The sequence below is a fragment of the Notechis scutatus genome, chromosome 3 (genome assembly GCF_049901735.1).
Source record: "Notechis scutatus isolate UNSWTSFEM ecotype Mainland chromosome 3, rNotScu1.2, whole genome shotgun sequence".
NCBI lineage: Eukaryota > Metazoa > Chordata > Lepidosauria > Squamata > Elapidae > Notechis > Notechis scutatus.
Window position 1 is genome coordinate 36,591,684 of NC_142011.1, and position 21,940 is coordinate 36,613,623.

At 38.2% G+C, this 21,940-nt stretch overlaps 1 protein-coding gene across 1 annotated transcript in view; it reads right to left on the reverse strand.

Moving 5' to 3' along the window:
• Nucleotides 1-1,655: 1,655 nt before the first annotated feature.
• LOC113420793 (receptor-type tyrosine-protein phosphatase V-like) overlaps nucleotides 1,656-21,940 on the reverse strand; it is a 63,473-nt gene continuing 43,188 nt past the window's right edge. The window contains exons 22-37 of the mRNA XM_026680881.2: nucleotides 21,785-21,878; nucleotides 20,590-20,680; nucleotides 19,527-19,603; nucleotides 14,411-14,545; nucleotides 13,488-13,610; nucleotides 12,996-13,156; nucleotides 12,472-12,607; nucleotides 11,758-11,831; nucleotides 11,164-11,251; nucleotides 10,522-10,615; nucleotides 9,248-9,324; nucleotides 7,564-7,698; nucleotides 6,261-6,383; nucleotides 4,858-5,015; nucleotides 4,569-4,707; nucleotides 1,656-2,960 (exon numbers count right to left, since the gene is read on the reverse strand). Of these exons, the coding sequence (XP_026536666.2) occupies nucleotides 2,901-2,960; nucleotides 4,569-4,707; nucleotides 4,858-5,015; nucleotides 6,261-6,383; nucleotides 7,564-7,698; nucleotides 9,248-9,324; nucleotides 10,522-10,615; nucleotides 11,164-11,251; nucleotides 11,758-11,831; nucleotides 12,472-12,607; nucleotides 12,996-13,156; nucleotides 13,488-13,610; nucleotides 14,411-14,545; nucleotides 19,527-19,603; nucleotides 20,590-20,680; nucleotides 21,785-21,878 (1,765 nt within the window). The 3' untranslated portion in view covers nucleotides 1,656-2,900. The remainder of the gene's footprint in view (nucleotides 2,961-4,568; nucleotides 4,708-4,857; nucleotides 5,016-6,260; nucleotides 6,384-7,563; nucleotides 7,699-9,247; nucleotides 9,325-10,521; nucleotides 10,616-11,163; nucleotides 11,252-11,757; nucleotides 11,832-12,471; nucleotides 12,608-12,995; nucleotides 13,157-13,487; nucleotides 13,611-14,410; nucleotides 14,546-19,526; nucleotides 19,604-20,589; nucleotides 20,681-21,784; nucleotides 21,879-21,940) is intronic.

Genomic DNA, 21,940 nt, shown 5'->3' on the forward strand with positions numbered 1-21,940 from the left:
TGTTGCTCTTCTCTGCACACTTTCTAGAGCACTGATGTCTAACTCGCTGTGACACGTGATGTTTTGCAATGTTTTTTCCCTTCGTGGAGCTGGGGTGGACATGGCCTGCACATGACACATCCGTCCTGCGGGCTGCCATTTTGACACTCTGTTCTAGAGTCTCAACATCTTTTTTTATATTGATGCAAACAAACTGGATGAAATATTTCAAGTATGGTCTTACTAAAAGGTGATATTAATACTTCAAGTGCTTTTTTAGCAGCTGCAGCACACTGCTGCCTCAGGGATTATCCACCAGGACTCTGAGATCCCTCTCACAGGTACTACTATTGAACCAGGTACCATCTATTCTATCTATTCTGCACATTGTTTTTTGTTGCCTAAATACAGGTCACCATGACTAACCAATTTTACCATATTTTTGCAGCAGTGGTAAAGTAAACCAATTGTTCATCATAGGCCAGTTTTGCCAAAAATCAGAAGTAAATGCTGTTTTGGGGGGAGAAAACTGATATAAAATACTATCATGTGACCATAGGGATAGGGGTTTATTGTCAGAACTTTGGAACTGGGTTCCAGGGGAGATCCATGGTAACTTCAAATAGTCACTGAGTGACCAATCATAAGTCAAAGACTACCAGTATTTGATCTAAGCTGAATTACATATAGCTGAAAGAATATTGCTGTTCACCCCACCTCCATCTATTTCTCTCCTATTGTTTTACTATGTCTATTTTTAAGGTTGTAAACTCAAGGCATCTTTTCCATGTTGACAGTCCCAGAAGTGTTTGAGTACTCAAGAATCCACAGCTTGCACTGGAAAAAGTTGCTCTAGAAAGTATGGCCCACCAAAGCTATGATCTACAATACACTATCAATTTAACTATCTGCTGAACCATTCAAGCCATAAAATAGTGATTACTAGTTTGTGCTAGCCTACATTTCCTAGATTTATTAATACATCGTTTATAAAACTCACTGTCTTTCCTTTGCCCTTTGCAAGAAGACTACTAATGATAAATTTGACCACAACTTTGTTGTCCAGTGAAACACCATGCACATTTCAAAGTATAATAATTTCTTTTTCTTAGCATAAATGTAAGTGAAGAAAGTAGACAAAACTGAATGCAAAACATTTCATTTTTCATAGAATAATTTATTATTATAAAAACATTTTCCCCAGGAAATCGGGGTAACTCATACCTATCTGTAAAAATGCACTTCTCCCAATAGATAGTTCAATCCCATTTCAAAATTAAAGTTACAACTTTAAAAAATGGAATTAGGGGGTAAGTAAAAAAAAAAAAAAAAGCAAAACTGGATTTCATGAAACAAAAAAAAAAAATTCTCAAGCAATGCTTTAGGATAAGAAAAGCCTATCATGGAATCCTGTGAATATTAATTTGAATAATTAAATTCAGTTTAGTACGAGTTACTTTTGTGTAAATGAGCATAAGATCGCAAATCAGATCTTGCAAGAAGAAAAGCCCAACTTTCAGTTGTGTCTCCAAAACTTATTATTGCAGTTGTTTTCACCTTGTCTTTGCTATACACTTTGAGATGGAACCAAGTAAGATTCAAGAATCCAGAGTTAAGGTGAAGAATGGAACTCAAGAGAAACAGAGGAAGCTATAAATTTGCTATATGAGTGGGGGTTTTTAGAGACTGTATATTTTCTAGCTGCTTCTGCATATGGAATATGGATTAAGAGACTTAGGAAAATTTGCCCTATCTGCAACAATAGCTAGGCACAAGTTTTGGAAAAATTCAAAATAAGGCAAGATGGTGTTTGTGTAGTTGGGTATCATCTTTTCCAGACCATTCTGTAATTTTAATCTTTCAAAGAACCTATTCTGCATTTAATAAGAACTTATGCAAACACTGCGGAAAATCTCTTTCATACCAAATTATTCATGTTCTCTATAAGGACATCCTTTTTGATAATTTCTTTACTAAAATTCATCTGGTAAATTTTTAATCCATTCTTTTCTTTACCTCTAATTTTACATTACTAGATTGGATCTAATAACACATCTCTTTAGAATATTTTTCTCTTTTTCTCTTTGTAAGAAAGCCAGATTTAGGTTTGGTTTTAAAAAATATGAGTAATTTTATATATGGAAAATTAACTTTCTGAATAATTTGGCTGTGAATGTGAAAAGAAAATACACCACTGATTTGGGATTATCCTACTGTTAACATGCCAGTTAACAATAAAGTATTTTTCTCAGCCTATTTGTATTGGAAAATGTCAAAATAGGAGGGAAAAAATGCTGGTATCCAGACCATGCCATTCCGTATGATGGACTTAACTGCCATAATTGGGTAGCTCTGTTGTTATAAGGATCCAACATGCAACATCAGAAATGTAACAGAGAGGGAGAATCACTGGAACTTTATTCCATTCCCTTCTTGCAATTTCTCCAGCTTTGTTTTTTGTCACAAAGCGATTATTATCTGAAATTTACTTGCTGTAAATTTGTACAATGATGTCATGAGACATCTTGAACCTACCAGCTCTATCCATATTCAACAACATGTTTCATTGTATTTTAAGGACTGAACAAAACCTGGGAAGGCTGGTTTTTCTACCCCCCCCCCCCCCAGCAAATGTATCTGTATCCAGAATGAAGAATGGGTTGTTATGGCATGCACAACCCTGCCTTGAGGAACAGGATTCTGCTGTCAGCAGAAATTACCTTCCTGCAACTGGAAGAGTGGAACATCACAGCCAGCATTTTTTACAGACTCATTATTTCACCTTCCACCCAGATCAAGGTCAGAGCCCCTGGGGTACCTGCACATCTCAGCACAGGAAAGCACCAGTTCAGTCTTATGTCCACAATTCTGCTGCACACTGAAGTTCTATCCATCATCTAATCAGGAGCAGAGACCAGAGCCTAAACTTGTTTCTGGGTGATGACATCACGAATGCATTCATATAGATAAATATATTTATCCTAGAGGAATGGAAGTGGGGGGGGGAGAGAGAGTGAGAGAGACACATAATACATGAGATGATGCAGATAAGCGTGATTTAAAAAGAAGATTGTACTGATGCCATAAAAAGAGAGGGAGGGGAGGGGAAGGAGAAACATATTACTGAGGGCCATCACACCACACTAGGAAGTACAGGTTCAGGCTAGAACTGCTAATGTAGCATGAAGAGCTTCATATATTAACAGCATCTGCTACTGCTACTGTTTTATGGTTGCAGGAAAAAAACCCAAATAAACCACAGACTGACCACTTTGCTACATATGTGAAAGTTTCCAAGGCTAAACATCTTGGTCATTGCTGCCCTTATCTCTCCATGTTGTATTCTACAACAGGGGTCCCCAACCGCCGGTCCGCGGACCGGTACCGGGCCGCGGAACAAGCCTTACCGGGCCGCTGGTTGCTGGCGCCGCCATCTTTTTGGTAAAAAGCAATTTTTTGTCAAAAAGATGGGCGTTAGTTGGTGAGCTTTTCCGGGTAGAAAGCCATTTCTACCCGAAAAAGCTCACCTGAGCGCTAGCGCCGCATTTTTGACGAAAAATCACTTCCGTGACGTCACCGGAAGTGATTTTTCGTCAAAAAAGATGGCAGCGCCAGCTGACGCCGGAACCGGGCCGCGGCGCCCAGCTGACACCGGAACCGGGCCGCGGCGTCGAAAAGGTTGGGGATCCCTGTTCTACAAGGCAGAACCAGGGAGTCCTTTGAATAAATAAACTTGCATAAGCGTCACAGAGCTAAGTATAAAATCTATACAGTACATTTTTCACATCAGTATTTTAATTTTCAGCCTGGGAACAGGCTGTATGCAATGCCCTCTGGTGGCACACTGTTGTTTTTCAACTCCCTGAAAAATTTACTCTTGTAGAAGAAGGCTGAAGGTAGAGCATAAATATAATGAACTGATTTATTTTAATAATACATGACTGAAAGTGTTTACAACATATCATTCAATAAAATAAATATGCATTTGTCTTGTCTTCACAATAAAAAGCCTGTGTTTTATTCACAGTATGGTCCGTATATTTTCCTAGTTCTAACTGCAATATTTTGATTTGAGAAGCTGCAATTCTCCAGATTGTATATTTCCTTTTGCATTGAATGTGGAATGGACATGAAACACCAATGGCTGGAGGGTAGTCCAATATATCTGCAAGGTATCAATTGGATAAGGCTGACCTAGAACAATGATCTGTTCCTGCCATGGTGATGAACAAGCCAAAAATGCATCTCAAATGTTCCCGATAAGACTGTTCTGGAGCAGGGGTCTCCAACCTTGGCAATTTTAAGATTTGTGGACTTCAACTCCTTTGCTGGCTGAGGAATTCTGGGAGTTGAAGTCCACAAGTCTTAAAGTTGCCAAGGTTGGAGACCTCTGTTCTGGAGCATATGTAATACATTTTTGTTTCTTTTAGCTTTAATTAAAAACAAGCATATTTGATCATCAGAAAAGATATCTGCACAGTTAAGGGGATAATGGCCTTCTGCAGTGACAGCCTTTACAGACATAGCAATCATGATGAGTCTAGAGGTTGGAACCTTCTATTGCTGATCCAGCTCTCGGCTTTACTTACCAATGATGGAGTCATGAGACAACAGCTCCTCACCAGTCTCAAAACAACACCATACACATCCACATTTTTCTCTCCTTTCAGCTGCTGCAGCAGAGTATCTAAGGCAATGAGTATCCCCATCTGGCCTACGCCTCCCGAACTGGGAAAGAAGTAAGAATTAGTATAGTGCCATATAATTGCTGTTATACTGTCATCCAATCCAGACAACAGGGAGTATTTAGTATTTACCAATCCAAGGCTGATATCCAAGAAAAATACCCTTGACCCAGGAAAGGATTTGGGTTCTTACCTGCAATGCAGAACTAAAGGGTTGGTCCTCTTCCGGTATGGCACTAGCTGCCTGACAACAGTGAGAAAGCCCACCAGAACCTCAGGATCTGGCAACTCTTCTCCTTCCCCCAAAGGAAATCGGAATTGTTGCAACAGTCTTTCCTTTGCCTTTTTCTCCTGACAAAACAATGAAGACATCATCAGCGCAAGCACAATACACGAATTAAAAATTCAGTGTAGCTTAGGTATATTGCTATAAGCACATTGCGAGTTCAAAAGCAAAGAAATAGAGATAGTGCATGTTCATCCTCTACTATAAAGAGAATCAGGAACAGCAAACAGAAGTTGGACTAACTTAGCAGGATTCCATTTACTTTCACTTTCACTTCACATGAACACAACTGCTCCTGGGGCTTTTACTTCCTTATCTCCAACCAGCATTAAACATAATCAGAACTTAGCTTTGTCTGTTGTGTATATATATTTGTGTGTGCATGTGTGCTTATGCAGGGGTGGGATTCAAAAATCCCAGCAACCAGTTTGCTGTCCAGTTGCTGGGTGGGCGTGGCCTACTGGTACTACCAGGAGGGCTGTTTTTTGCCATCCCAAGGGTCTGGAGGCTTCCCTCGGGCCTCTGGGAGGGCAAAAACGGCCTTCCCTGGGCTCTGGAGGCCCTCCAGAAGCCAGAAACAGGCCCATTTCTGGACTTCCGGAAGGCCTGTTTTTCCCCCTCCCAGAGCTCCGCACAGACCCAGCACTGACTTGCACTGAAAATGGGCCACATGGAGACTCTTGGGAGGGAAGGAGAAGGCGGGGCCAGCTGGTTGGTTCAAATACCGGTTTGGTGAACCAGATGTAAATTTAACATCTGGTTCACCCGAACTGGTAGAATCCCACCCCTGTGCATATGCATACATATTCATAAGATAAATGTATAAAAATAACATACAATAAAACCAAATTTCAAGAATATAAGCATGTAAACACAATAAAAAGAACCCCAAATATAGAATGTAATTGTATCTCGGCGAAGGGGTGCTCTTCATTTAAAACATAGTAATTAGTTTCTTAGCATGAGCAGATCCATTTAATTCCTCTTAAAAAACAAAAACAAAAACCACTTGAGTTCCTCTAAAGAAAATGTAACATCTCCCACATTATCTTCCTGGTTTGGCTTTGACTGGCAATTCCATATACAATAAAACGCTATCTGAAGAATAAAAAAAGGTCCATCCACCACCATGAGCCACAAACTGAAAAGAGGGAAGTTGACATCTTCAGCCTCTGAAATTTAGTTAGTTCACAAGCATCTCTAGTCAAGCTCATTTAAACATCCACATGCTGTGCCAGCGAAATATCTCTGTGCATTGATGTTCATGTTTCCATGACAGTTCACTTTCCTCTCCTGACCAACTCACGTACAAATTTTAGTCTGAGCTGAACACAAGGCCATCCTGAAACAATCTTTTCAGGCCCTTGCTGTATGGTGAGCGTCTCTGTGCAGACAGGTTCACCCTCCAATGGCCAGCATGACTTATCTGGAGCCTATGCAAAAAAAAAAAAAAAAAGGCATTGCAGTTACAAATCTGTGTTTCCAGCAGGACTAATAACATAGTTATTGCTGGTTATTCATAGTCTTTCAGCCAATAAAAGATCCATATTGTCAACTTCCGATTCCCCACATAAAATTAATAACACTAGAGTACACAGCCAAATCACTGTAGTTGGTATTACTGAAGTAATGCTTCTCACATGATTATTTTGGCAGAGCTCATTCAAAACCCATTCCCATTCATTAAAAAAGCAAGTGTCCTTCTGTTATCACAGTGATGCTAATAAACAAGGCAGTCTTCAACATACTGCAGTCCTACAGAAGGACTCATAAACATGGCAGCTGGGATAGTTATTTAATTCCATAATTTGTATGTTGCCAATTTGAGGCAGCTAATATTAAAAAAAAGGAGAAAAACTTTTTTGTCCTTAAAGAAAAATAAATGAACCCTCTCATAAAATAAATAGAACATCAACACCATACAAAAAAGAGGAAATATTGAAAATCATGCATCTGCCAAGTTCAAGTCTTGAATCACTATTTGGAACAGTCAGGCCTTAAATGCCTTCCTGGAACCCAGAAGGAAAGGAACAGAATTCCAGTTTGGGAGTGGAATTGAAAATGCCCACTTCTGAGATTACATCTGGTAGTATTCTCATATAGAAAGGACTTATAGAGGGAGTTGGCGCTATTCAATTGGCAGATAAATAATGGAGATGCTTGCACAAATAACCAAAACCATATATGGCCTTGAAGGTGACAACTGAATTACATCCAAAGTTATCTCACAGCCACTGCAGTTCCCAGAGCAGTGAGATATACCATCACAATCCAGGCCACTGCATTTTAAAATAGCTGTAGCTTCCAGTGTTTTTCAAGGGCAGCTTTGGTGTTACTTAGGCAGGAGATGTCTAAGTCATGAGTGACTGTGAACAGGAATTTTTCTCGTGAGACATCACTAAGAAGGATGGTGTTTCCTATACAGGAATGTCTCAAACATCACAATTCCCAATTTCACAGAAGAACAACTCCTTTGCAGCTAGGACAGTGTATCTTAGTGACATTTCCATCAATCTTAAGTATAAACTTCTCGTATTACTCTTCATTGCTGAGTCATTTAATACCAAAGGCCTCTCTTTAGGATTCTGTGAAATTATATGATGACTATCTTACCGGACTATTCATCTGCCTAGGTAGCAAAGTGATGATAGTGTGGACACCACGTTCCCAGATTAGTCCCCAGAACTCCTCCAAGGCCAGCTTGTCAGGTCCTTCTATAGCAATATAGTCCTTGGCTGAATTGCAGCCCTAACATATTAAAAAGACATAAACTAATTAACAACGCAAGTATTTTATTTACATAATTTGCTTGTAGAAAAACTGCAGAAAATTATGGAAGCAAATGACACTAGGCAGGTTTGGTCTAACATTGGGATAGGTAAACCTATCGTCTAAGTCTGATCTAAGTTTTAGCATGCCATTATAAAACTGCAAGTGAGTTACACAAATAAGTTGTAAACATACAATATCTGTATCTGCCTCTTTTCCCATGCAACATAACAGAGGCTTGGGGATGGGGTGCCAGGAGTTGATGAAACTAATACTAGAACCAAAATCTTCTGCCTCCAATATAAGTAGCCTTATGGTTAGGCAGGAAGTGTTGGCAAGTGGGAATACAGAAGGATAAGGCTCTACATATGTGGCATTTAGTTTTCCCCACTTAATCCATAAATTATTGTACAGTACTATTCTGCAGACAAATGAAAGAAGTTATATCAGTGATGACATAAGATTTAGTTTCCACGCTGAAATATAAATTGTAAGGGAGAGGGGCATCATTTTATCCTTTTGTCAATGGTAGCAAAAAAAATATCACGGAAAATTAGAAGAAAAATAGCTTTTTCCACACCAAACATAATTTTATAAACTTTTATCATATCCCCTTTGCTTGATTTTACCTAAAGTATACATATGCAAAAATAGTAACTGTCCTCAGATGTTGACTGAATTATGGATTCTTTTGGTGGCCTTTCTGGAATGCTGAAAATTCTTTGCTTTGAGTACATTTCTACCAATGCAACTGAAGTGGCATTTAACACTCTGGCAAAAATAGTATCTTGTTGGACATGCAATATTCTTATCTTTTACTTTAATTTAGTTTATAAATTAATATATTTTTACACATGTTTTGCCTCAAGTCTCTAGATCCAACCTGACACCCTTACTCTAGATTATCAAGACACTTTGGATTTCTAAATATGCCTTCAAAAGCTATTCCTGATTTATGTTAATTTGAATGCTTTAATATTGAATTTTCATCAATATACTTGTTTTTAATGGACATATTGAGCTAAGATTTTCTGCATAACCCATTATCTGTTCCCATCTTGACAAGAACTATATTGTGTAATAATAATTGCAAAAGGCACCTTTGCTTAGAACACCTTACATTCTGTGACAATATCTTTATACAGTGTGTGTGTGTACAGACAGACAGAGAGTAAGGCCAAGTGGTCCTAGCAGTGGTAAGAACACTCATGACTGTGGCTCCTAAGCTGGAAGAGGGGCTCCAATGGATCTCACGTACAACATCGGAGCTCTCTGTCCAGAAAAGGAACAAGTGCACAGAACCTTCAAACTTCCAGGCCTCAGGCAGAGGATCCAAGACTGGGGAAGACACATGCCATTCATAGGGGTGAGAATGGGATTTTTAAAGTATATATTAATAGAAGCAATATAGAAAAAAAGATCTACCTGCATGTGAATTATTCCTTTTATAAACAAAACAAGGAGCAAAGAAATACTTTTGCAATAACAGAAAGCAGAAAGAAGAAAATATAAAGTATGGTGGACTCACAGGGATAAACCAGACATGTGCAAGATCCGAGAATGGATCTCGATCCAGTGGTAAAAACTTCACTTTAGAGCGATCATCTGCAAAACAGACTTAGTGTGAAGGACAATGGTTGGAAGACATAGGAATGTTCAGTTGAGCACATACAGCACCGTACCTATCATCACATCTCTTTTATCTCAGCCTAGTTAATTTAGCTCTATTGTTATAGTTCTTGCTATGGACTCTACAAGTGTCAGAGCAATTAGCCTTTTTATATCAAGGATTTTGCTGTGCCCAGCTTAGGCTGAGGAAGCCTGACCGCAGGGAGAGCCACAACTAAAGCAACGACTTCTTACAAATTGCTGGACTATCATAGAATTGACCATAGTATCCTACTCTGTGAGTTGGTGAGTGGAGGCATCATTTTACAAGGCTTCTCCTTCTTTCTTCCCTTGGTTCTAATTATTTGGAGATCCCTGGGCCCCCCTCTCCCTTTGTGGGGTACTACACAGTTCTACTCTCCACCCCCTCTTTTTCAATATTTATAGAAAACCATTGACTAAAGTTATCCACAGGTTTGGGATTTGGTATTACTAGTATGCTGATGATACCCCATTATATTTTTTGATCTTGGAATGGCCAAGAGCTCCAATACATGGAGGCTGGGCAAGTCTAGACGGGGAGAAACTGTCTGACTCAATCCTACCAAGTCTGAATAGCTTGGGTGTTTGGGCTACCCTGATCTGGGGATATTTCAGATGAATACTTTAATTTGACACAGGGTTCAGTAAATGGATTTCTCAAACTTCACCTTTCCAACTTGCCTTATCAAATAACCAATCTCAGCTGCACAAATCCAGACAATGGATATATTGTAATTAAGAAAGACAAAGTGTTTAATAGTTGCTAGATTGATGGGGCAAAAGTCCTTTTGAGGAACAAATAATAGAACAAAAAGAGTGATTGGAAAGTCCAGACCTTATAACCACCCCATCACACATACTTATAAAATTAATGGCAAACTTCAATCAAAGAAAAGTTTATATTACTGTCCTTACAGTGTCGTATGGAAAGGATATAGGGAAGCAGCTCAGCGTGATCCCAATTTGGATGTACATGAGAGGCATGCTGTGGGGACAGCACAATTTATGCTGATATGATTACCTCCATATGCTTACATTGGACTCTGGCTTCATAGGAAATCACAGCCAAGTGGCTATGTGGATGAGCCCTTTGTTCTCCTTAAGTACAAATCTAAGATATATTTTTACGGGCTACAAAACTCTATCACTCACATGGTATCTTGCTGGAGCTGAGGTTGATTTGCTGATTGACAGAGGGTGGTATGGCAGAATTTATTTCCTCTTTTGCAACTTCCAAGAGCATCTGCTGAAGACAAACACAGTAGAAAAGGAAAACTCAAGACTGGAAAATTGTTAGTTCTGTCTTAACTGACATACTTTTCATTCACAAAGAGCTTGGCAAAACCCTGTCCCTGTGGGTGTGGGAAGGATCAACACAGTATCTGTGCTCCTCAGTCTTTCCAAACATTCAGCCAAATGGGTAAAGTCTGTAAGTCACTGGGAGTTGGGCAGCCTATAATTTATAACAAACAACAACAATAGCAAAGGCCATATTGATTGGAATGTGCAGCCTACGTGCATTCCTTGTTTTAAATTAACGTATTGAGGGAGACAAACTCTACTTGAATAATTACATGGAACAACATAGAAAAGTAAATATAGAAAACTGCATTATATACTGAGGTTTCATTTAACCCAGTACTTTAGATACTGATTAACTGGAGTTCTAAGGACTTCAGAAAGGATACTTCTCAGTCCTATCTACTCATGTTGTTACTGAACTTGGGCCCCTGGTGTGGATTTATAGACAGGAAAATGTTTCCTAAACTCAACATCCTTATGCCAAAATCTTACCTCATATTCCTTTAGGAAGCCAGCATTGGACTGAGAACAGTTTTTTGCATGGTGCTGAACAAAACTTTTGAGAGAGACTGGATGGGAGCTTGAAAAGACAATAAATGAATTTATTTAGCTGCCGATTGCAGTAATTTAACATCAGCTGACAATTTTACACAGAAAAACCAGCACCCATAAAGACCTGGTACTATTGGTTGATATTACTGCATAGGTAAGAAGAGCAGACATCAGTATGCTGGGCAAAGTACTAATGAAGATTAAGAATAAAAGTGGATAATTCTATAATTGTACTAAAAAGGAAGTTGATGTTATTGTAACGCAGGGAAAGACAATGTTTACTGTAAGTGTGTTGCATGGACATCTGATTTCCAAAGGTCCTTCTCAATGTGAAATAAAAGTCCCTAGATTTGTTCCCTTAGCCTTTTATTTGCACAAGCTCTGATCGGGTACAATAGATGCTGATCTGCTTGAAGGTAAGACATAGAAAAGTTTCCATGGTTGATAACTTTTGTAGGGCAAGCACTATTAGGCTAAGAATGATAGATAGGATGGGGAACCTAACAAGGATTGCATGTGTGGAAAGAAACTTACATCTCTGACAGGCCAATGAGTGGATCTTCAGAAATCTTCTCTAGGATACAGCTATGCAGGAAAATGTATTGCCCCTGGGAAGCAGAACATGTAGTTTATCTATACAGCACATTTTGAAATAGAAATGCTACATCTGAGGTGCAAAACTGAACGATTTTTAAAATCCCCTACAGAAAAGTTTAATCCTGGGGATTTAAGTAGGAGACAAGAATAAGCAGGACAAGTTTGAAAGACTGTAATCCAGTTGGTGACACTGTGAATGATATCTAGATTTAATAGATTCTCCCACATCATATCTTCTCACATTTTCTATGTAGCACAATTTCCTACTGAGCCTTCACTTTGTAATACCTGCTTCTTATAACCTCGGGAACATGTCTCTGATCTCTAACATTACTTTCCTCCTGAAAATTGGTGGGACAGAGTTTTGCAACAGATCTTTAACACCATCTTAGGAGCTGCAAACAGCCACACAAAAAGGACAGGAAATTTTATGTGGGTCATAGTCTACTCATTTCAGTGTAATAATTCTTTCATCTATTTTAGCTTGGTAATCATCAGTTCTCATTACCTCCTCATAATGAAGGTTTCCTTTCCACTATAATTTCACTACCTCCATTGGTGACCAATATTTCATGGGAAGGAAAAAAACTTTCTCATATCCTTAAATAATTGGATAGCTACAGATTGAGAGAGAGGTCCAGATTTTCTCACCAGCGTCTCTATCATACAATGCCGATTCATTCGAAGACTGTAAACGGTATTGAAGATATCAACCAGCTTCTCATGCTTTAACTGCTGTAGGAGCCGATCAAGGGCAATGAAGGTGCCTGTGCGGCCCACTCCTGCACTGCAATAGAAGGGAAACCAGGGATTCTCTCAGTGAAAAGTTTCACCTTTTTCTTCATCTTACTCATTTTCACTTCCATTCTTTCAAAATCCAGCATACAAGAGAATTGGACAAGAAGTAACTCCTGATGCTTCAGAAGATGAGTAATTTAGACTTTCTTGTCATCATAGTTAAAAAGCATTCCTTTATTTTTTTTTAGCAAGGGCAGTATTTTCATAGCCAAGAGTTATACTTAACATTGCTGGGGCTTGGGGATCAATAAGTAAAGTGACACATCTCTTTATTGAACAAGAATGACTTTGAGGGAGATTTTGGAAATTTATTTCTTGTTTTTAACTGAAATAGATCTTTTTAAAATGAGCATTCATGTGGGTTGATTGCAACTTACCTACCATGTACCAGGATAGGTCCACATTCATTTACACTCTGCATATGTGCTCGTACCAGCTCTATGAAAGTAATCATGGAGATGGTAGACTCAGGAATACCATGATTAGGCCATGCTGTGTAGTGTAAGTGACTCAATCTTCGCTCCAAATTTAGTCCTTTCTGTAATAGGAAAGGACCATGTTAATGTCTATGACAAGAGGCCAGGTAACCGTCTGGGCCAATAAACAGAATAACAGTCTGGCATTATCAAACAACTTATCACATGTTATATCACAGACCTGTACCTACTGTTAAAACTGCAGTTGATAGAGCCTTGCCCTGGTACTATGTGAGATAATTTTGGTAGATTTCAGCTATTGTAACGAAGAAAAGTGATCCAGGAAGAGGCCCTATTACTAAGAATCAATATCACAGCACAATGATTAACAGAACCCTATTTGCTGTTTTGATCTGGGAGGATTTGGGAGTACTTTGCCAGGCTTCCACTTACATGCTGCAGTTTAAATTCCCGTGTTGTCCACTCATCAGCAAAATTCTGAGCAAGCAGATGAATGCTAATTTCTCCAGAAGAGACATGAGAGATGTCTGTTGGCCAATAGTATTCACATAATACCTATAAAAATAGGAGGATTGTTTGGCACATTTTCAAAGGTTTAGAAGAAAGAGTAATTTAAACAATGTTCGTAGAAAATAGCCATGCCAATGCTAAAGCATACTGTTGGTAGCTGTTCTTGCTCAAGATGCTTTGTGTAATATATATACCACACAGTAGGGATAGGCCGATTATTCCACCAATTAAAAACAGGTGGAAAACAGGGTATGAGAGATCAGAGTCAGCTACCTGTTGCACCTTATGAACCACACTGCAATTGACACAAATCTACACCTGAGACATTATTAATAGATCAATTATATTCATATTTTACTTGTCAGAATTACAGAGGGTGAAAATGAAACAACAATATAAGACCACAAATAAATAACTGGGCAATGAAAACTCCAGCTTATCTACCACATATTGACCAGAAATCTACCTATAAATCCCAATTTCCTTTGTGACCGGCTGCAGTATGTAACACCAATATACGGTAATTCAAACAAATGCTTTTTCTACAACAAATGTTTGTTGAAATAACGTTCTCACTAACTTTCTCACTAACTAACTTAGTTAAGCACTAACTCAATATCATAATTTCACAAAGCTACAATCCATCATTTTAAACAGAAATCTTAGGAATATGTTAAGTATCTACATACAAGGTCTAGTCTAACCTTCCGCTAGATCTAAAAAAGCATGGTTCTAACAATATTCATGAAAATAAGTCTCTCTCCCTCATATTTATTCAGGACCACTCATTTTAAAGAAGTGTTGATGTGTCAGAGTGAGGAATAATATTTCCTCTGTAGACCTACCCGTCCATTCTCCATGCCCACTGTCAACATCACAATAGTATAGATGTTCTGCTCCCATACCAGTCTCCAAAAATCATCCAGAGTTTTTTTCAAAGGCCCCTGGGTAGCAATGAACTCCTGTGGGGAGTTATAACCCTGCAAAAACAGAAAGAGATTTCAATAATAAAACAGTATTTTTATTGGAGACGGAAACATTAGAAAGCAATCCTCCTCCTCATATATAAGAAGACTTTCTTTCTCTCCCATTGTAACTTTAAAATCTTAATATAAATATGGATATGAACTAGCGAATATTTGATAAATCTCATTCTCTAATAATTTTTTGTGCATTCTGCGTAGGAAGTCTTTAAAATTTTTATGTAGAATGTTGATGTAATCTGCCCCCTTCAAATGATCTTCTAACTGAGGTTTTATAATTGACGTCCTAATTCTTTAAAATCCTAGTCCTAAAGAATCAACTTTCCAATTAGTTAACAATTACTGAACATTCTTTTAAAATATTTAACAATCAAGTAGCAGCATAACTAAAATGCTCAAAATCCATTATTCCTTCATACTCTATAGAAATGATTTAATGTGCAGTATAGCAATTAGAGAGATACTAAGAAAGGGAAAATGATCCTTTCTAATAATCATTCCAATGATGAAAGAATGATTGACTGGCAAGATAAACTGAATGGAAGAAACCCAATGTTATTTGGAGAAGAGAAAGTTCCATATTTATCTATTAATCGATTTCTTTGTAACTTCTATCACTGGAGTTTCTCAGAACTAAAGGATGCTTTAGTTGAAGGAATTCTGAACCTATAGTAGAAGAGAGTATAGTAGGTTCAACCTTTAGTAGGACCTATCTACTAAAAGTCTGCTAAAGGATTTTTTTTCTGTCCAAACTAGACAGGAATCTAGTACATGTGTCCCTAGTTATGTATGCATAAGTGCATGGAGCTGGGTCATCCTTAGGCAGGAGGCAGACTTGGACTAGATTTCACATTGCTTCTAGCAAGTGGGGACAGCATAGTCCTTCCTGCACAATATGTCAGCTTCACAGTAGACTCTTAATCTAGACATTTCCTCTTTTCCCTTCTTATTTTGCTGTTATTTCCCTGAAGATCAAGATCAAACACAAGATGCCAACAGTTACATAGGCTGTTCACTGGGATTATGCTGGAGGACCTCTCAAATGACTTGAGTTGATTACCCCAGGATACTTCAGCCAAAGCCATAGCTTATTTATTAAACACTGTCTTCCCCCATTCTATACCCCTCTTTCATCTGGAGACCTTAGCCTCAAAGTTTTGTGCCCAGGCCATCAGAATAAAGGAGAAACACTTGGTAACTACTTTGTATTGCATGTTAATCAGTTACTTTCCTCCAGGACATTGGATGAGGAGAAAGGAAGTTGTTCCTGATTGGGAAGGAGACCAATAACATTTTGCTAAATCCATCAATTTCTTTCAAAAAACAAACCATTCCTACTATTTTGAAAACTATGCAATACCCTCCATCCTAACCGGGTGGATTTCTTCATGGAACTCCCAGAGACAAAGCTGAAAATCACCACTCTCCAAATATTACATTATACAGGAGCTAGTATAACTAATTTGTGGAAGAAAGCTCATGAACTTCGTTAGATTTTTTTTTTATGTATGAAGCCACATTGTACACAGGAATCAACCCTAATATTCTTGACTATGGTTTAAGTTTAAATTCCCCTTTTGCAAATCAATGGATTGGCTGTTCTCTTGCTGGCTTTGAGAAGCGTTTGATCTATCTTGACTAAAGGTTCTCCCTAACATTAAAACTGTGAATTCCTGCCCTGGCAGTTTCATTTCTTTCTCTGGGAGAGGTATTCTCAGTAGCCAACATCACATCTTTTCCATTTCACATGATATTTAATAAAATCCTTAAGAACAATAGAGGCTCTAGGGTGGCATTCTCCATAGGCACTCTAGACCGTCTCAAGACCCCTTCAGTAATTTCTATGACAGCTCTGGATTTGGGGCAGACAATAAAGATATAGAGCACATCTCCAACCCCCTGGGGAACAGCACAAGGGATTTTTGTTTTAGTGACAATGCACAAGACTTTGGCCTTAGCCTAAGAGCCTCCATGTTGCATCCATCTTTGCTAGGGGTCAAAGAACTGTGTCAACTCATCCCACAGAGCAAAGATAGGTCAGGCAGGGTCAAATAAACTAGCCACACCTTCATTTTTATGGTAGTTGCTAATCTGAATAATATTCCATTCTCACCCAGAGTGACTACTGTATGACTAACAGTCTACTAAGAGATATTGACAAAGTTCAAAGATCCCAGAAATTCTGTTAGATCTCAATGAAAAGCTGTCAAGTGGTGCTTCAAGCTCTAGAAGTAATGAAGTATCTTGGCATAAAATTCTGGACACCTATGCCACTTAGGAGGTATCAGAAGGCAGAACCTTCCTGCCCACATGGCTGGAAGGTTCTGCAAAAAATAGTCTCTAGCGAGAAGTAGATATATAGTTACTCTCTAGATGTATGATCCCTCCTGCAGGGATAGCTAGTATGAGCTACTAGAATGCTCTGCCACCACTGTAGACTTACAATGAAAGTTCATTTTCTGTAGCAGAGACTACAGACCCCTTATTTCAGCTTATTGTTTATAGTTTTTGTTTCTCTTTCATATTTCTTACCTTCTCAAAGGTAGGATATCAAGCCAAACCCTCCCACAGAACAAGCACCCAATCTAATCGTAGTCCTGCCTTAGTCCAGCAAAGAGAAGTTAAGAGCCATGGTGGTTAGAATGCAGGCTAACTCACTGCTCACTGCCAGGAGTTTGATTCTCATGGGCTCAAAGTTGACACAGCCTTCCATCCTTCTGAGGTCAGTAAAATGAGAACCCAGATTGTTCAGGGTAATATACTGACTCTGTAAACTGCTTAGAGTGGGCTGTAAAGCATTATGAAGCAGTATATAAGTCTAAGTGCTATTGCTATATCCACTATGTGATGCTCTGTGTCCACTGTAGAAAATTGTTAAGTCATTGTATTCTCGTCTCACACTCCTAACCAAACTCCCCTGTTGTCCCATGGCTGTTTTCAGGGAAAAAAAACAATCATGCCACTAATTCATCTCTCTGCGGTCCCAGATCTCATTATTCTATCTGCTTTGTACGTTACATTAAAACTAAGAAAATGCAACCACACATTCAAATAGAAATACAATTGCATAATCTGATTTGTTAGTCTTCCATTCCTCTCCATCTCATCTCATCTCTAGTTGTGCTGAATAATTTTTTGTTTAATTTTAACAACTTTAAGATGCATGGACTTCAACTCCCAGAATTCCCCAGAAGGAGCTGAAGTTCGTATATCTTAAAGTTGCTGAGGTGGAGAAAAGCTGGTCTAAAGCCTGGTGGCCAGGAATGTAAAATTGCACTGACAATAATATGGGGTGGGGGGGATGTTATTTCTACCATGCCTCCCACTGCCTAGAAGAGTCAAGCATAACAATTGTTTGGGTGGACAGAGAAGACCAAGGATCTGTAGGAGATGACAGGACCATTTTCATCTCATAGTTTCCGTCCAGCAGTGGCTAGCCGATTGCTTTAAGCCAATGCAGAATGTAAAGGAGATACAGCTTTACTTCTGCTAAAGAAATTTGATCCTACATGAGAAAGGTAATGTGCAAGTTAAGCACAGTTATTCTAACACAGGCATGCAAACATGACTGCTGTGCAAAGAAATACACTGTCCATGTATAACTAGACAGGCATGTGCATGCAAATATAAATTACTGCATGCACACACATAAATGTGGGGCACGGGGAGGGTAGCCTTTACCTGGATAGATCACCAGAGAGGCATGAGGATACATCCAAGCTTTTTAACATACAGCTGTAATTAGCAAGAAAAAGAGAAGAGAGAAGTAACATGTTTAGAGCAACAGGGCTGCTCCAGGAGAGCCCTTGCTGCATTAAATCCAAACACACCTATTCTTCTCCGGGATTAACCTCTGGTGGAAAAATCCAATTACTGCATGTTTAAGGAAAAAAAAAACACGATTTTACGTGACTCTTATTGTCTGAGTGCTGTGATGCTACACACCCCATCCCTCTTACAACCAAAGCTTTACACTTTTAAATTTAAAAAAAAAGTTAAGAAAAATGTAAGCATTCATTTGCTACTTGAAGGCTCAAACATGAGAATCTTTCTTTGTTACAAAGCCAGTAATATTTGAGGTTGTATTTAACCTTCAAACTTTTTTTTTTAACCTAAGGACAAATTAAAGAGAAAAATCTATCCAGGAAAGAATTTTATATCTGGAGCTGCCTTCTCAGCAAATTATAAACAGAACATCTGGCACACAAAACTTTATCTTCCTTTTTTTAGCCTCCCTTTCTTTTATTTTACCTTGTTGGGCTTGTGGTATAATCTTTCTATTTATCTCACTGAAGAGAAATACTGGATCTTCTATAACTACATAACGGATAAAGATATTTAACAACAGGGATGTAATTAGAATAGGAAAAAAATTAGATAGTGAACTATGTGATAAATATGTCCTTTAATTTTAAATCCCTTCTTTTAGTTATGCTTTGATTATTGCCATTATTATATACTATTGACATTATATGGACATGGGCACCACAGATGTTGTAATGTATTGTGTATGATTTTTGTCTCCCAATTTTCTACTGTCTGCCCCTATGTCAGCCTCATCTCTCTCAATTTATTTTTGAAAATACAATCTTCTCAGTTCTAATGCAATTACTAGTAGTACATCCTACTCCCTGGAGCTTTCTATCACATAGCCAATTCTACTAAATGGTTACATTCATTTATAAAATTTCACATGAAGTTCTTATTACAGGGACGCTAAGAAGCAGCCTTTGAAACAGCCCTCTTTTCTTGTTTTTTTAACTGCAGCTGTGCCTCGTTCGGCAGCTGAAGTTGAAAAATCAGGAAATAAAGATCAGGTAAGAGCCAAGGTGGGCGGGTGGGCAAAAACACCGGTTCTATGTCTGCTGATCTTCAGAGCTACCGGTTCTACAGAGGTGGACAGAACTGGTAGAAACCCACCCCTGACGCTAACACAATGTTCCTAATATAAAATGAGAGATAATGTACAGGAACTCACTGGCACAAAGTTGGCATTGATATAATCAGAATGGGGTTGTCCATCCAGCAGGCTCAGCTTCACTCGAGAATAGTCATCTAGAATAAAAACAGAGTTAAGAGTTGTTTTAGAAGAACTACACAATGTACAACATAGATAGCTGCAGTTAATATACTGTAGCTCTTTTCAGGTTTATGTGCACAACTGTAAATATATAAGAACCAACATAGTAAAGTTATTAAAACAATGAAACCCAAGTTCAAAACCTGGAAATGCCATATGCATGCATGCATGCTATATTCTTTCCCTAGGAGCCTAAAGCAATATACAAAGCCCTCTCTTCCAAACTTCCACAGTAACAACCTTGTGAAGTGGGTTGGCTGAGAGACACTGACTGACCATGAGCCTCCCATCCAGGCAGCCTCTATGGCTGAAAATGGACTTAAACCTGGATGTCTTCAATCCTAGTTCAATACCTTAAGATACTAATTAATCTATTTTCTACCGTATGATCTTGTGCCTCTTTAAAAAAAACAGATTTTCACTGAAGAGTAGCATCAAAATACAGGTAGTCCTCAACTTATAGTCACAATTGAGCCTAACATTACTGTTGTTAAGTGAAATATTTATTAAGTGAGTTTTCCCCCTTTTATGACATTTCTTGCCACAGATGTTAAGTGAATTTCTGAAATTGTTAAGTTAGCAATACAGTTGTTAAGTAAATCTGGCTTCTTCCTTGACTTTGCTTGTCAGAAGGTCACAGAAGGTGATCACGTGACAGCAGGACATGCAACCATCATAAATATGAACCCGTTGCCAAGCATCCAAATGATACCATCAAGTTTTTTTTTGTCTTGATTAGAAATTTTCTTATATTATTTAATATTTACTATATAGGTGATATGCTCAGATATTTCATAATATTTTTTTCTTTTTTTCCTTGTTTTGTGTGTTATGTTCTTTTGTCACCCTTATTCAGAGTTTGTTTATAGTTATTTGGCTTTCTGTTTTTGTACTTGTAATTTTAAAAACTTGTAACAAAACAAAAACAAATGTTAAAAATATGATTCTGTTGCGATCTTACATGGTAGGACATGAGGATATCGATTCTTGATGGCATTGGCTGGAACTTCAGCTTCTGTCTTTGGCTGTTCCTTTCCAACTTCTTTCAGCTCCTGTACAATGCAAAAGGGGAAAACATCCTTCGTAGTATAGTCAAATATTCTCACAATCCTTTTCCCAGTTTGTTTTGAGCCAAGCTTCAATCTGAAAAAAGCATCATTTAGATATCTTCAATTACAATTCCCACAAGCTAGCACAGCCAATATCCATGCTTCTTGGGATAATGGGAATTGCATTCCAAGGGATCTAAAGATGTGGAATGAATTTGGAAAAGTATGCATTCAACCTTTTCCACAATCTCTGCTAAATGTTTAAAGGTGTATGTTGTAGAACTGGAAAATGAGTTTAAATTTAAAGTCTCTCTGCTATTTGATACTGTATCATAGAACATTTTCCTCATAATTCTTACCACCTACAGAAAAGTAATTTACAGTACTCATTTAGGACAAAACTTGTTTGTGAAGGAATATTCTTGGTGAGCTGGTCTATAAAAAATGAAGACTCCATCAGAGACAAACAAGCATCCACCCTTCATAGCTCATATCTTATAAACCTCAAACTACTAAAATTCTTAAATAGTTACTCTTCTGGAGTCAACGATACATCAACTGTATTACAATCCTTCATCCCTGTATATTGTTTATAACAGAGAATACATTAATGGTTATAGGCTCCATGAAATACAGTGTTCTTTAGGGTGCAATTAATAGATTGTGGCAGAGTTGGTGACTATCAAAGAAAGGCCATTCCTTACAGATTAAATTACCAGCTATGAGTAGCAAGAAGAAAGGAGACAGTGTACATAGTTTAATATATGCAGTAGCTTGTATTAATTATTCGGCTTGCCTGTGATAGACCAGCCTTCTCCAATCTACTATTTTTTAGACATGTTGGAACTTCAATTTTTAGAATCCCTTGCTTGTAAGGCCAACTGGCCCATGGCCTGATGTAATAAGCATCTTTTAATGTACTTTTTTAATAAAGCTAACAGGGAAGGATTCTTTAGGGAAAAAAATAGTCCAGAGAGCATCAAATTGAAGAAGAGGCAGTTTGGTTAACTCTTTCCTCCATTCTAGCATTATATATGCTAGAAAGAATAAAGCTGCTTAATTATGGTCATAGTTAAGTCTGGATAGAATTTTACCTAGAATCATTACCTCAAAATCCTGAAAGAACCCATTATTTGAGTTTGCTGTCCTTGTTTCATAATATTGTCTAAAACTTTGCAGAGGGATTGGCCGATGGGTATTCCTGCAAGGAATTAAAAAATGCTCAGAGAGCAATGAAACAGGAGATGTGCTAAGCAGACATCT